This window comes from Camelus bactrianus, chromosome 16 (genome assembly GCF_048773025.1).
Source record: "Camelus bactrianus isolate YW-2024 breed Bactrian camel chromosome 16, ASM4877302v1, whole genome shotgun sequence".
In the NCBI taxonomy this organism is placed as follows: Eukaryota; Metazoa; Chordata; class Mammalia; order Artiodactyla; family Camelidae; genus Camelus; species Camelus bactrianus.
This window is the reverse complement of record NC_133554.1, coordinates 55,626,379-55,642,613: the sequence shown is the minus strand read 5'-3', so window position 1 is coordinate 55,642,613 and position 16,235 is coordinate 55,626,379. Positions and strand designations below refer to the sequence as shown.

General features: G+C 44.3%; 1 protein-coding gene across 2 annotated transcripts in view; it reads left to right on the top strand.

Moving 5' to 3' along the window:
- Positions 1–16,235, top strand: part of PRPSAP1 (phosphoribosyl pyrophosphate synthetase associated protein 1) — a 44,456-nt gene that overhangs the window by 13,551 nt on the left and 14,670 nt on the right. Inside the window, exons 1-3 of one of the 2 annotated variants that reach the window (XM_074343747.1) lie at positions 6,822–7,225; positions 9,807–9,859; positions 12,501–12,567. In XM_074343747.1, coding sequence (XP_074199848.1) covers positions 7,056–7,225; positions 9,807–9,859; positions 12,501–12,567 — 290 coding nt within the window. In that variant the 5' untranslated portion in view covers positions 6,822–7,055. Of the gene's footprint in view, positions 1–6,821; positions 7,226–9,806; positions 9,860–12,500; positions 12,568–16,235 lie in introns of those variants that run through there. The other variant, XM_074343748.1, reaches the window with a different exon arrangement.

Here is a 16,235-nt window from a genome sequence, read left to right as displayed (position 1 = left end):
GGCCTGCTGACCGAGACTCTCCTTAATGTTCACCTTCCACCTTCTCAGCCCCTACTCCCCCTGGCCTCTTTCCCCCTCCATGATTTCATCCTGCCAGGGATGCTATAAATCTGGCAATATGGGCAAGGAAACATCTTCTGTTTGGCAGGAGCTTCCGCAGAACTCTGGAAGGCACTAGATGGTCTCACTTTGAACCAAAGTCTTCAGCAACATATTGGTGATACCCCGAAATGCCTCCAAAGGCCTCCACTAAGAATTCCTGCAAAACCCTGGACAGAAGAGTTTCTGTCCTTCTGAGACTCTGCATTGTGATTCCATTTCAGATTTTCCAGCGGCCACCAGAGCAGCTGCTCCCTACCACTGTCCTTGCTGAAGTTGGGAAGGGTCACTCCCAGCGCGCTTGGTTCTGTCTGCCCAGTATTTTGCCCTCGGCCCCAGCATGGTTTCTGCTGTCCTATGGAGAGAATCAGCTTAGAGATCCAAGTTGGTATTATTTTTAGAAATAAAGATCATTCAGTCTCAGCTTGCTGAGGCCTGTTCAGAGAACGAAAACAAGGAAAGGCCTCTTATTTTTCCAAAGTTCAAGTCGGAGTAGTGCATAGTGGAGGCAGTGCTTCTGAATCACTGCCTAAAATGTTCTCCTTTGTTGCAAAGACTGACCTTGTCTTTCAAATAATTCATTCCCGGGGGAGAAGGCTGAGCAGTTCTAAACACATTCCTCTTTGCCTCATGTGGCTCATTCTGGGACAATCCTTCCTGAACCTACACCACCCTTTGTCTTCTAGTTTTTAGACCAGAGGAGATTATGTTTCCATAATTCCTGCTAAAACTGCAGCCTGGTTAACAGCAGGATTTTTTTTTTTAATTTGAAAATTGAAATTGGGTTGAATAGGGGAAAATGTCACTTTTTTTTTAAACATTTTTTATTGATTTATAATCATTTTACAATGTTGTGTCAAATTCCAGTGTAGAGCCCAATTTTTCAGTTATACATGAACATATATATATTCATTGTCACATGGGGAAACTGTCACCTTGGGCTGAGCAGAGCCGTTTTCGTTTTGGCAGGAAATGTCCAGCAAGTCTGGAGCCTCAAGGATCAGCCTGTTCTCATAGAGAAACATAAAAAGCAAAAAACAAACAACTGGAACTGGACAGAGAGAAGACTTGCTTCAAAATATACAAAATATGCAAAAAAAAAAATACATTCTTTATAACACGAGCAGAGGCATCTTCCTCTGTACTCCAGACCCTGGATTAGCCAGGGTTCTCCAGAGAAGAAACAGAACCAAAGTGATATATATCTATACCTAGAAAGCAAATTTTCTTTTCTTTAAAAAAATTGTACAACTTTTCCTTAAAAAATTGTACAACTATATCTCAATTTAAAAAATTTTCTTAAAAATTAAAAATTCTTAAAAAAAATTTTTTTATTGAGATATAGTTGTACAATATTATACCAGTTATAGGTATACAACATAGCAAGTCATAATTTTTAAAGGTTATATTCCATTTATAGTTATAAAATATGGGCTATATTCCCTCTATTGTATTAAACTTTCTTTTTAAAAATTTTTTTGGGGGTGAGGTAATTAAGTTTATTTGTTTGTTTATTAATGGAGGTACTGGGGATTGAACCCAGGACCTCGTGCATGCTCAGCATGAACTCTACCACTGAGCTGTACCCTCTCCCCCTAAACTTTCATTTAAAAAAAAATTTAGAGGGGGTGAGGATATAGCTCAGCGGTAGAGTGCAGGCTTAGCATGCACGAGGTCCTGGGTTCAATCCCTGGTACCTCCATTAAAAAAAATTTTTTTATTGAATTATAGTTGATTTACAATGTTGTGCTAATTTCTGGTGTACAGCATAGTGATTCAGTTATATATATATATCAAGCAAAGGTTGAAGGGCTAAAAGGAAAAATAAAAAACTTCACAATCATAGAACAAGCAGATTCAAAATAATTAAGATAATAGCTAATTTGAATACAACTAACAAACTTGATCTAACCAGCATGTCTAGAACATGCACCCCCCCTAAACTGCAAAACACATATTCTTTTCAGGTGAATACAGGGCATTTGCCTACATAGATCACTTTCAGGGCCACCAAGTTTGTCTCAACAAGTTATCAGGGGATTGAATTCACCTGAAGTGTGTTCTCTCACCAGGTGGAGGCAAATTAGAACTCAGTAATAGATCTCTAGAAATTTCCCAATTTAGGAATCAAGCAACTCACTTCTAACAACTCACAAAACAAAGACGAAATCACAGTGGAAACAAAGATTCTCAATTATGAAAAAACCATGTCATTTTCAGCAAATGGCAAATAGTTCAGAAAGCCACGGACCCAGGGTGTGGTCTAAGGTAGGAAAGTAGGAGATGGGAGGGGAGACTCAGGCCATATGAGGCTAAGGAGTCTGGGCTTGTGGGCATTGGGAAGCCCTGGAAGCTTTTTTAAAATTTTTAAAATTTCTTTTATAGGAGGTATTGGGGATGGAACCCAGGACTTCCTGAGTGCTGGGCATGCGCTTTACCACTGAAGTATATCGCCCCACCCCCGCCCCGCCCTGCCCCGCCCCGCCCCGGAGGCTTTTAACCTGGGGATCTGGTGCAGGGATGTGGAGGTTAGGTGAGAGATATTGGAGGGGAGGAAGGACGGAACTTGGAAAAATGAAGTCAGTTGGGAGATCCCTGACCGAAGTAAGAGATCAATAGCTGTTCAATTAGTTATTACCACTCAGTGAGTCCACAAATACCAGGTGAGCACCTACTATGTGCCAGGCTCGGGGAAGGCACTAGGGTTACCTTCTCCCAAATGTATTTTGTGAGCCACTATAGTGCCACAGAGATTATTACCCGTAGGTCATAAACTGGGGAGCACTTCCAAACGCTCATTTTTTTTTTTTTCTGAAGCTTCACGTTAAAATCTGCTGTTCTTGATCCCAGGCTGAGATGAAACGCATAGCCTGAGGGCGCTTCCCCTGACATCAGGTGCCTAATCCCAGCTTCATCCCTCCAGGCCAGAGTCAGTCTGGGAGAGCAGCTGTTTCCCATAAGATGGCCCCTAAATGTTTATCCCAAGTTCATCCTGTATGACCCTTCCTCCCTAGCTTATCAATGTAGAAATAAAGGAAGTTTGTAGTAATTTAGGCACTGGGGCTTTGTGAAGGTATTTCCAGTCTTAAATTTGGTGATTTCTCATCAGAGAAAATGAGATGGGCTGGCCATACCTGATCTGTCTCGTCCAGAGATGCAAGGACAAACACAGAGTCAGTTCCTGCCCTTTGGAGCCAACAGTCTGATGGCGAGATAATCACCCAAACAAGTGGAGACCAGCTGGGGACAGGCTAAGAGGCCCTAAGAGAAAGCCCCCAGCATATAGTGCTTTAAGTAAAATAGAAGCTGATCTCATGTGTGACAGAGCGGAGGTGGGGGTGTTGTCTAGGGCTGGCAGGGTGGCTCTGCTTCCTGAGGTTAGCCAGCGCCCAAGGTGGTAAATTAACTCTGCTGTCCATATACATATGTGTGTATATGTATACGTATACATACACACACACACACTCACACACATAATGGAATACTACTCAGCCAGAAAAAGAATGAAACAATGCCATTTGCAGCAACATGGGTGGACCTAGAGATTATCATACTAAGTGAAGTAAGCCAGAAAGAGAAAAATACCATATGATATTACTTATATGTGGAATCTAAAAAAAAATGACACAAATAAACTAATTTACAAAACAGAAACAGACTCACAGACATAGAAAACAAACTTACAGTTACTGGGAGGAAAGGGGGTGACGAGGGATAAACTGGGAGTTTGAGATTTGCAGATACTAACTACTATATATAAAATAGATAAACAACAAGTTTATACTGTATGGCACAGGGAAATATATTCAATATCTTGTAATAGCCTATAATGAAAAAGAGTATGAAAAGAATGTATATACATATACACACATGTGTAACTGAATTCCCATGCTGTACACCAGAAACTAACACAGCATTGTAAATTGACTATTCTTCAATTAAAAATTAAAAAATTTAAAAAATAGAAGTAATGGGGAGCCACTGATGGTTTTCAAGGGAGGTCACTAGATCTGTATATGTAAATCTCACTCTGGCCTATGTGGAGAATAGATTACAAAGTATTTCCCAAATGTGTTGAGTCATAATAATCAGAAGCCTAGACTCTGATCCTCCAGGGGATGTTCACATCAGGTAGGTGAGGAGGAGGTCACTGTGGATAGAACCCACTGGGGGGTCCCCGTGACCCTAGTGAGAGACCTACAGCCAGGGGAAGAAGGCAGGAGGGCTTCCAGAGATTTTGGAAGGTAGAATACACAAAATTTGTTTGTTACCCCCACTCTAGAACCCCCTTCCTATGCTCTCTTTTCTGTTTTTTTTTCCCTTCTGTGGTAGGAAGAATAACAGTACCCCCAAAGATGTTGACATCCCCCATAGTTGATTATTTCAAGGGGATTATATTGAAATGAAAATAATAAACAATCTATAATAGGACTAGAAAAGAGTTTTATTTGAGCCAAACTGAGGACTATAGCCCAGAAGACAGCCTCCCACCTGAGGAACTGCGCTGGCGAAGTGAGCGTGATTCTCAGCAGTTTTATGTCTTGTCAACAAAAAACATCAAACAAGTCAGGGATACACTCCAACAACGTTTAAAAAAAACCACAACCCACCAGACTAGCACATATACAGTGAGTCAGTATGGCCTTGGCCCCTGAGAAGGGAGTCTTATCAAAGGAGGACCAGCAGTAGTGTCCCAGGAAGGAAGGCATCTAATTTTTATTTTTAACATGGACATTCTTTACTTCTGGTCAGTCTGTCCTTTTCTTTAATAATTAAAGCAGATGTACAACATATATTTACTACTAAAACGGGCTGTTTTAGTTAGCATCAAATTCAAGTTAACTCCTGTATAAGCCAGAATGACTTCCCATACCTCAATATGTGAGCATTTCTTTTATGCCCCTGAACCTGTGTTACCTTACATGGTAAAGGCGACTTCACAGATGAGATGAGTTTAGGTCTTTGAGACGGGGAGATTATACTGGATTATCCAGTTGGGTGTGCTTTTTTCCCTTCCCTTCCTTCCTTCCTTCCCTTTTTCAACTGCTCTAGGAGAGAGGAGGTGACCGGGGCAGTAATTCTGGAGAGATAGCTGGAATGTGGGTCTGACTGCTGCAGGCCCCAGGGCAGTTCAACTTCTAAATCCTGAAGCTTCAGGCTTGGGAGGCTTCATTATATAAGAGTTGCAATCAGTTGTCCCTTTAGGTCCAAGGTCACAACAGGCGGAGTCCTCAGAAGATTGTACTGTCAATGTGAGAAACGAGAGAGAAGTCTCCCTCCTCAATCCTGGGGTAGCTGATAACTAGTGACTCAAATGCTTCCCCGTCCCTTATTTCTTCTTGGACCTGATTCAATAGGTATTGATTGTGTGTCTCTGGAACCCATCACACTGCCCTGGACACTGGGAAATACGAAGCACTAAGTTGCGAATGAAAAATGTTACCTGTCACATCAACGAAGGATGCTGTGGCCATTAGGCCTTCAACTACTATTGGCGCCCAGATGGTGAACCGGAGGGAACTCAGGATGGAGACAAGTAGGCCGCCCACTGCCAAGCCCTCAGCCTCTGCGTCCACCCACAGTGGTCCACCCTGAGGGGACTCAGGATGGGAAAGAACAGGACACTGGCCCTAGAGAGCTAAGGTGCATTATCAAAGGAATGATTTTAGTGAGCCCAGACTCTTGCATCTTCCCATACATAAAAAAGCACTAAATCCACTAACTTGAATTAATATTTTTAGAATTAAAAATAATTAAATTAATTATTTAATTAAAGTAATCTTTTGATGTTCCAACTACCTGGTCTTTGTTGTAAAAACTCCTATATATCCTGGCTCCTCCCTTACCCCTCGGGAGCTGTCCTTCAGATCTTTCTGAGAGGATGCCTTCTGGGCTTGAAGTCCTAAGAACACCTTCTTAATAAAACATAATTCTCAACTTTTACATTGTGCATTTTTTCCCCAGTGGACAAAGTGATACATGATCTTGCCCTAAGACGACTTATATCCTAGTTAGGAAGACAGATGTTTACAAAGCTAAATAAAAATAGAAGCAACTATATATACATGGTGCCATACATAGAGCCGTCCAGTAGGCGGGAGCGGCTGACTGCGGTTGACGTATCTAGAAATATTCAGTGGTGCACCTGTTACATGAGTGGATCTTCGAGGGACGTGAGCACGTGGAAGGGGAAGAAGAAAGGCTTTTCTGAGCGAGAGCAAAGCAAAGACTGGCAGGAGCGACTTGACCCGTCTAGAGAGCCTTGCCTTACATGCAGATGCAAGGTTGGAGTCTGGGGAATAAAGATCAGGCTTAGGACTATACGACCTTAGGTGCATTTTAGTATCGCAGGCAACCAGCGGGAAATAACCCCGCCCTCCACTTTTCAAATCAATTCCAGCCCAGCGCATGCGCCTCGCAGGGCGCTCGCCCAGTGTTATCATAGAGGCGGAGAGCTAGATCGTCGGCCTCCTCGGAGGCAGACATTTTGGATCCTGGCAGAAAAATTGGAAAGGGTGAGACCGCTACCAAGTCACGCTGCACAGACCAAGAATGTGAGAGCAAAAGAACTCCTTTGGAGGGACAAAAGCAAGCGGAGGAGCTAATCCGTGATGCTTCCTTCGGAAAAAACAAGCTTTTAGAGAGTTGCCCACGCCCTGCCCTTATCTGAGATGGCGGCTGTGCGGGCGCTCTAGCCGCGCCTTTCGGATTCCCAGAGGGGGCGGTGCCCTCGCCACTCTCTTTGAGGCGGCTGAGGCGCAGGTCGAGGCGAGCTCTGGTTGCGCCAGATTCCTTGGTGGCCTTTGGTCCGAGGAGATTGCGGGTCTCGGGCCTCTCCCTTCCTGTACCGGGCTTCTTGGCGCCTTCCACAGCCAGGCCTCGCGGCCACCTCGCTCGGAACCGCTCCCCGGTGGAGCCCCGCGCGGGCCGGCTGTAACTGCGCCCCGGGCCGGACGATGCCCAAGAAGCTGCTACTGCTGCCCCCGCTCTCCGTGTCCTCCGCTTTCCGCGCCCCGCGAGCCTGCCCCGCCGCCCGCCCGGCCATGAACGCCGCCCGCACCGGCTACCGAGTCTTCTCGGCCAACTCCACGGCCGCCTGCACCGAGCTGGCCAAACGCATCACCGAGTAAGGGGCGGGGAGCGGGGATGTCCCGAGGGGCTTCTCTCGGCCGACTGGCCTTGCGCCTCTGCTCTGCGTCCCCCGGGTGAGGGGTAATTTGGCCCCGTCACCCTGCCCCTGGGGGAGGGAGTCGCAGAATCCTGCCGTCTCAGGGCTAGACAAACCCTTGGAAGTGACAGAAGGCACCCGCACCCCCAACTTCTGCAGCAAAAAAGCTTTCAGCGGACTCTTACTAGCTTCGCCCCAACCCCGGGTCCTTAGCCCGCTCGCCCTCCTTTCGGCTCCCCACTCCCACTTCTGCAAGCCCCGGAGTGAGCATCTTGGAGAGAGGGGCTCTGGATTTGGCTCCCTTCCCCACGGTTGCAGTTGACTTCCGAATCTGGTCACCGCCATTCCCAGGTCTCCTCCCGGAGACGGAGGCCCGCTCGTAGTTACAAAGCCCGGGACGGGACTGGACGGGACGGGGCGGGTGCAGTAGGTGGGGCAGCAGGAGGGCCTTGCAGGTGGATGATGCCCTCCCCTCCCCAGGCGCTCGGACAGAAGCAGAGATGCAGGAGAGGGCAGTGAAAACGAGGCAACCCTGGTGGGGGGCGGGTTTGTCGGGGTTGGTGATAGAAACGATAGGTCTGACCGTATTTTGTAAGTCAGCTGTAGATTCCATCAGTCATTTGAAGTTAAGTCTTTGCCTTTCCTTGTCTTTTTAACCTAAGGAAGCCTGTGGCCTCAAGTGGCCTTTGGGAATCTGATGGCCTCCCAGTCTTGCCACTTAACTAGCTCTGTGACACTGCGGGAGAGACTTGATTTTCCTGAACTTCATGGGTAAAATAGGGATGATTCCATCTATTGAGCCTAGAACACTGTGGGCATGAACATAATAATGTCAATCAGGCACCTAGCAGAGCAGAGGCTCACAGTGGCCCTCTGAATAATACATGTTTAGTAAATGGCCTCTTTCCTAGTTGGCTCTTGTGGAGAATCCCAGAGCCCAAATGGAAAGAAAGAGCCTTATGAGCCCTATGCAGATAAACTTGTTACAAAAGAAATAAGTTTGTCTTTTAACATTTAAAGTTATTTTCAAATTTTAAATACTTACATTAGCGTTCTGTGAATTTTTCAGACTTGATAAATAATTGTGTGAGTATATTTTTAAATTCCAGATGGAAATGTAGAAGAAAGGGGAAACTTTAGTCATATTTTCTCAGCAATGCCTATTTTGTTTTCAGGGAGATTAGAAGAGTGTAAAAACAAAACAAAACAATCCTTTTGCAATCTACTACCAGGTTTCTATTTCTGACCCCTGATTATTTATCTTTCGTTTTAAGGCCAACTACAATACTAATTTTAAATATAAAGCCTGTGTCTATTTATTTTGGGTCAGATTAACCACAGTTACCTTGCTGGGAGAAAGCAGGGGGAGGAGAGCATGTTTAAAAGGGCAGTAGTTTTGCTCTTCTGTTTTTATATTTGGTTCTTGAAAGGTTTGTTTCAGAAAGGTTTTAAATTTTAAGCATTTAAATTTTTTTTTCTTTTTTTGAGGGTGTGATTAGGTTAATTTATTAAATTTTTTTTAAAAATGGAGGTACTGGGGATTGAACCCAGGACTTTATGCATGCTAGGCATACACTCTACCACTGAGCTATACTCTCCCCACAAGTTTCAACCATTTTTAAGTATACAGTTAATTCACTGGCATTAAGTACATTCGCAGTGTTATGTAACTGTCACCACTATCCATTTCCAGCACTTTTTAATCATTTCAAACAAACAGTACCCTTTGAGGACTAACTCCCCATCCTCCCTGTCCCAGCCCCCGGTAACCTCTGTTCTCTTTCCTGTGGCTCTGAATTTGCCTATTATAGTTACATCCTATAAATGGAATCACACAGCATTTGTATTTTTGTATTTGACTTAGTTTACTTAGAATAATTTTCCCAAGGTACATCCATATTGTAGCAAGTACCAGAATTTCACTCCTTTTTAAAGGCTGAATAATACTCCATTGTATATCTGGCTGGAGTATTTTTAAATAGATTCCACCCCTGTATCATTTCACTCATAAAAGTGGTCATGCTAGCTGCTAAGAACCAAAACAAACCAAAAACCCCTACCACACCGTTAATACTTTAGTATCTAGTGCTTGTTCATGTTTCCCAGATTGTCTCAAAAATGAGTTTTGTTCTAATCAGGATCCAAACAAGATTCACTGTGTTTGCTTGATAGCACTGAAGTCTGTAATGCTTTTGACAACTGAGGCCTTTACCTGTGGCTCGTGATTTTGGAATTATTGCTACTAACCAAATATTTGTTTTGCATTGATTTTCGAAGGCAGTTATTCCAAAAACAATGGAACTAGACATTAAACTTTGGTTGTGGGCTCTTTCCAGTAAAGCAACATGTTATAAAATGGTGAACGCTTGAAGCAGCTTATGGAATAACAGTGGATTTTCAGTTCTTAATGAATTAAACTTTCTAAATTTTTTTTGAAAGAATGCCAGTCTAGTTATTTTAATCTTTTTATTAAACACATGCCTATAAACTGGATTTTTTTTTCTAAAGAGCATTTTTAATTGCCTTTCTCTCCCCATAGGCGTCTTGGTGCTGAATTGGGGAAGTCTGTGGTTTATCAAGAGACCAATGGAGGTAAGTTAAAATTATGTCTTAAACATTCTTTGTTCTCTAAACCCTGTCTAATCAGCTGGCATGTTTTTAAAAAGCAATTGTTGCTCATATTTAACACTGAAAGATTTTTCTCTTTAATGGCAGAGGTAGAAGTCATTCCATACTTCTCTCTAAATGTTGACTTCTTTGTTGTCTTCCTTAAATTCTCCCTTCCTCTTTTTCCAAAATAGTGCAAATATTCTGTCATTTTAGAGTGACATAAAGGAGAGAATATGTTTTTTCTTCTATATTGTGCTATTTGATACTTTTTAGTTAAATTTTTAAAAATAATTATATATATATTTTTTGTTGGGGGGTGTAATTAAGATTATTTGTTTTTATTGCTTTTTAATGGAGGTACTGGAGATTGAATCCAGGACCTTGTGCATGCTAGCACGCACTCTACCACTGACCTATACCCTCTCCCCCGATAAATACTTTTTACATTTATCCGTCTCGTTTATCTGTCATCCAGTGGCGTCAAGAACAATCCGGTACTAGATAATAATGACTTACATAAAACCCTCTTTGAGTTCATTTTATCTCTCATTTGCCCTCTCACATCTCTTGTCGACGCTCACTCTGGGTTGGTCACCCTTTTTGCTGCTGTCTGTGTTTCTGTGGAGAACTGTAACATTACATGATATTGCTTGAAGGCACTCTGTTGGTAGCTAGTGTCCTGGGAACATCATTGTGAACCCCCTAGTGGGGCTGCAGACTTCATGTTATGATGCCATCACTCATTGTGAGGACAAGTTGGTATAAAACAATTTGGAATTATTTTTTGCCCAGTTGAAAGCCTTCAGTTCGTGATTCTGTGCTTCCCTTTCTCTTTCTCAGATATAACTAACTGTGGTCTAATGAGCTTGAAGAGATAATTTCTTAAGACAAAATTGACACTTGGGGAGCTGAAAAGAGCAAAGCGTTGGAAGAGGGAAGGATAGTTTAACACATCGTAGTGGAAGGCATCCGTTCCCAGGATGTGTATAAGCTACGTGTCTGTTACAACTAACCCCTGGGTACCCCTCATCCAGCTCCTGCATGCACAGCGTTCTACTTGGTGACTTTAGAAAGTTTATCTCTGGGGGAGGGCATAGGTCGGTGGTAGAGCGCATGCTTAGCATGCATGAGGTCCTGGGTTCAATCCCCAGTACCTCCACTAAATAAATAAATAAATGAATAAACAAACAAACAAACAAACAAACACACTTAACCCCCACCCCCACCCCAAGAAAAAAAGAAAAGAAAGTTTATCTACTGCCAGGATGAGTCAGGAGATGTGAGTATTTAGGACCTGAGGGTGAACGCAGAGAGGGTGGATAGTCTCTTTAGCAATAACTGATTTAGTTCATAGCGGTATTTGAGGAGCTCATAGATGGAAGGGCTCAGGGAAAAGGGGGTGGTTTGATGAAGACCTTCCTCTCCATCCTCCCATCGCTGGCCTCCTTGTCTCTTGTGTGGTCGAAGTAGCTGCTTTGTGGGTCTTCTCACCTCCCTTTTCAGCCACTGTAGTCTGTTCTACTCACCTCCATCGGGTTATTTCCAAGACGCAAATATTTTGACTTCCCTACTGCTTAGAAGTCTGTAGGCTGGAGTCCACGCTCCTTGGCAGTCACGTGCGTGGGGCCCTTCGGGACCTGCATTCTGCACATCTCACCCGCCTCTCCTTTCATCCCATCTGTCAGCACGCCTTTTGCACTCAGATTCAAGACTCCATCTCTGACCACTTCTCACCATCTCCGTTGCTGCTGCTCCAGCCCAGCCCACCCCACCATCTGTGTCTTGCTTGGACTCCTTCAAAAACTACTTGGGGTTGCTCCCCAGCAAGTAGCCACTTGGGCTTTGCCATAGTCTCTGTCGCACGGTAGCCAGTGGTCACACTCTTCTCATCTTTGAATTCTCCAGTGGCTCTCTGTCACCCTTGGAATAAAATCCAGAGTCCTGCCTGGTCCAGCCCCTGCTGGCTCATTGCCCTCCTCTCTCCCTTTCTCCTCACTCACTCTGTTTCCTGGTGGACAGTGACTGCCCCCCTGCCCGGCACACTCTGCCCCACGTCTTTGCATGTTCCTGTACTCCATTCCTCCCTGCATCTTCCAGCTCGCAGTGAGGCCGTTTTGGTCCAGGCCTCTTTCTTTCTTTCTCCTTTATCGTGACTGGTCTTTGGCACATTGGCCTGGAGAGTTTGCCAGCCTTTGGCATTGCATTGCCTCTCCCAGGTCAGTCTTTGTGCCCTTGGTCCAAGTCCTCCGCTTTGGGGCCGAGGCCTCAGCATTTGTTGAAAGAATAAGACGTCTTTGGCCTCAATATGTATTTGCTATATACTTTTCCCTAAGCATCTTGTCTTTATTTTGGTGATGGATTTTCTTTCCTGGACTCTGAGATTTTATGTAGACACTTGTTGCTTTTGCCTAGGCTAGTTTACTTTTGGCTTATTTCCCCCTTCGCGTGACTATTTTTTATATAAGTACCTGTCATTCTGGGATCTATTAAGAATTTATTTTGGTGCACTAGGCCAAGTGTTAGTTTAGACTCCCCTTTACTCCCTCCAGTTGCTGCCTAAGTATTGCATCATGAAGTACTTTTCTTAGAACTATTACAACTGTAGAGTATTTTTATTTTTCAGAAACAAGAGTTGAAATAAAAGAATCAGTTCGTGGCCAAGATATTTTCATTATACAGACAATACCCAGGTAAGAGCACTATTTTATCCCTTTTCCTCTAAAAATCTTGGTGATGTAACTTATTATCTTTTCACATAAACAATTTAGTTTTCTTTAAATTATAAATGTATTTGCATGTTAAACTAAATGCTTCCCAAAATACAGTATGTATATAGTCTTACGGAATTCCTGCCATCCTTGTCACACTGTATTTAACTGTTATATGTTTACTCGACACCTTCTCCGAGCCTTAACCTCCTCAAAGGCAAAATACCTTACCCCTATATGCATGACCTAGGCCAGTGTCCGTCTGTTCAACTCTGCTGAAAAGCTCTTTGTTGTTAAACGCAGTGCCTCGCTGCTCCTGGTTCACCGCCACCGAGACAGGTTTTTGCACTGTGCTTTATTTTGCACAGCGGCCCCTTCAGATGCCACCTGCCTTTCCTTCCCTTAAGGCAGGAGGTTCAGGTAGCATCTGGGGGTCATGTCTTCTGCAGGCTGTTGTCCCTCTGTCTTTCCTTGACTTTCAAGACTTTCACACTTTCGAAGACTTTGACACTTTTCACCAGTTTATTTCTTCGAATGACCCTCAAGTTAGGTTTGTCCTACTTATTTCATTGCGGGATTCAGGTTGTGGGTTTCTGGAGGGGCTCCCGCAGGAGTGGAGCTGTGTCCCCGTCTCATCCTTTGCTGCTTCCTAGTGTGACCTACGGACGTGCCAAGGCTCACCCAGCCGGTCGCAGAGGCAGCTGTTTCCGGTCTTGTGCTAACGCAACAGGGGACCGTCCCGTGTGTCCGTCATAGGGGTTGTGCTGTGGGTGTACCTGTACGAAGCTTCCAAGAAATGGAATTTCTGGGTTGTAAGGATCCACGCACTTGTAATTTCGATAGACACGGCTGCCTCAGTGGACGTTTGTAACACTTGTGATATTGGTAGATGTTTTCTGTACTGCCCTCCATGGAGGGTACGCTAATTGACGTTTCCTTCAGCGGTTTTGGTTTTTATTATTTGTCTCCGGGTGATAGGAGTCTTTTTTTGTGTGTGTGTCCAGTGTATGTGTTTGACGCTGCAGCTTAGGGAGAGGGGAGCTTGCCTCGCACTAAAACGCCCGTGGTGAGGGAGCTTGACTCTCCGCGTGGCTGCCCTCTGGCCTTCTGAGTCTGTCCTGGTTTTTGTGGGTGGTGAGTAGTAGGGTTGCAGTTTCACTACTTTTTTTTTTTTTTTAAACTGATGAATTTTTAAGTCCCTGGGAAAGAGCCCAGTTCCTCGGCTTGGCCTCCTTAGACTCCTGAGAGCCGTTTACTAAACTGAGGGAGACAACAGAACCTTGGCCTTCGTAGACACAGATGGGCCAGCTTTGCCGCTGATCCTCCAGGAAATACGGGCGTCTAATTCCAGAGGTGCGGTGTTGGTTGGTGAAGACTCTTTCCCGAAACTGAATTTATGACCGCAAAGAATGTGTGTCATATCAGGAATTGCTTATCTAGGGAATCTCAGCCCTCACTCACAGATTGGCATCTAACCTGGAATTTGAGCTCTTCCCTGGGACAAGAGTTAACTCGGTCACGATTGGTTCTGAGCAGCTGCTCTGTTCCGTGTAACGAGGGTCATCCCTGAGTTGGGGGAGGAACTGAGGGTTGTGACCCCCGTTACCTCAGGGACCCCATCGTGTCAGACAGTCCTGGGTGCCACGTGTGACTGAGGAGCTGATGGGCCGCCTTCCCTGCTGTTTGCTGACACCCAGCTGTTGGGGGGCCGGGACGTTGATGAGCTTCCATTTTCATGACAGGTTGGGACGGTCGAGGCTTTGATGCCTGCGTGAAAGTGTCATCTTGTTCAGTAAATTTCTCGGTCGTAGGGCTGACTTAGCATGGCCGCGTGTTTTCCTAGCACACTTCCCCGAGGCTCTCGAGTCTTCTTTCCCTTTTCCTTTTCCTGTGAGTTCTGGAGGTAGGGAAGAGACACAGTAGTAGCAACAGCAGACTTCGCAGGGGCTGGTGGGGGGGTTAGTGAAGCGCGTGGGGCTGAAGGGCTTCAGGTGCGTCACCCATCCAGTGGTCACCACACTCCGAGGCAGGTGTTACCGCCTTTTATGTCCTCTCACCAGAGATTTCTACCTCTGGGTATGCACATGCGTGCGTGTTAGTGCACGGAGGCTAGGACGACTATAATCATAATTTCCTTTTTGTTATAATACATCTCCCTCCAGATCCCCATTAGAATATAAGTTCCATGAAGGCAGAGACTTTTCTTTGTTTACTGCTGTGTCTCCAGCGCCCAAAACAGTGTCTGGCCAGTCGTAGGCACTTGATGACTTTTTATTTAATGAACGAATGGATTTTGAGCTTTCATGTGGCCAGCATACACAGACCCTCAAATCCCTGTGGAGTGAATTAATGAATACTCCACAATCTTTGTGCATTTCCCTCCTCAGCAGAATAATTGTGATTCCCCTCTGCTTTTTCTTATACCTCAGTGAGTCCCTGGTACATGGTATTACTTCCTTCCCCACTGGATGTCACCTGAAATTAGAAAGACCTTTAGGATTTCTGTCTATACTTTGAAATCCAAGGTTTTAGTTCAAACTTGGTCTGACAGGTCATGCACAGTGTAAGCTTACGGTCCATTGGCGTGGCAAAATAACGCTCCCTGTTAACAGCCTTGTCCTCGTGGGCTCTCCAAACAGCATGTGGTTAGTCTCCTTTGCAGTAAGAAGTTGTGCTTTATATAATTTGTGGTTTCCATATCTCATGGTAACCAAGAATGCAGTGTAAATACTTAATATGTGCATCCTAGAATGCTCCTGGGACAGTAACATAGACTGAATTTTACTAACAAAGGATTGTCAACGTGCAGGTGTTTTCCCGGGAAAGGACAGAATAAACATGGAAAAACAAGTTGGTTAATGGCCAATTGGGAAACGTTTATAGTTTTTTTTCTTTTTTTCCCTCTTACACTTAGATTATTTGAAAATCTGACCAAAGGAGGAGATACAGGGAGCAGTCTGTGGAGTTGCAGTGGAGAGACTGAATCTTGTAGAGTAACCATGACAGTGGTTTTCCATACTTACCAGACAGAAAGGTTTCTCTTTGAAGAAGCAGCACAGCTAGACATGGATGCTTTCGAAAACCAGAACCCTGTCCTGAAGATGGTGCAGGTCCCATGTGTGTGCTTGTGTTTAGATTATTTAGAAGCCACGACTGTTTCCTCTTGGTTCAGTTTGGTAGTATCAAAGCAAAAGCATCCTCACCTGGTGGTTCCTGTCTCAGGACAGTGAGGTTGGGAGAGAAAAAATTTGGAGAAAGGACAGAGAATGTGTGTGTGTCTGTATAAAAAGAGTTACGGGTTTGCCACAGTAAACTAGTACTTTTATTGCTTGACTACAGAATATTTTAGTGACAACTAAATTTTAGTTAATTTAGGAGAGAATTTAGGTTTCTTTATTAGTATTATCTGCTATAAATGGTTACACAGATTGTTGACTGAAGCAAAACTCATACCCTAAAAGTTGCAGGCTGAGTTTTATTTGGGGACTTTACAGCTCCAGGACACATACGAGATTTTTGCTGGGAAACCACTCAGTGGAACATCAGAAGATTACTGCTGATCACAAAGAACAGACATCTCAAGTTAATGATTTTAGTGCTTTTCTAAATAGGGGGAATTGCAAGGATCTGGGCTCATTAAAATTATTCCT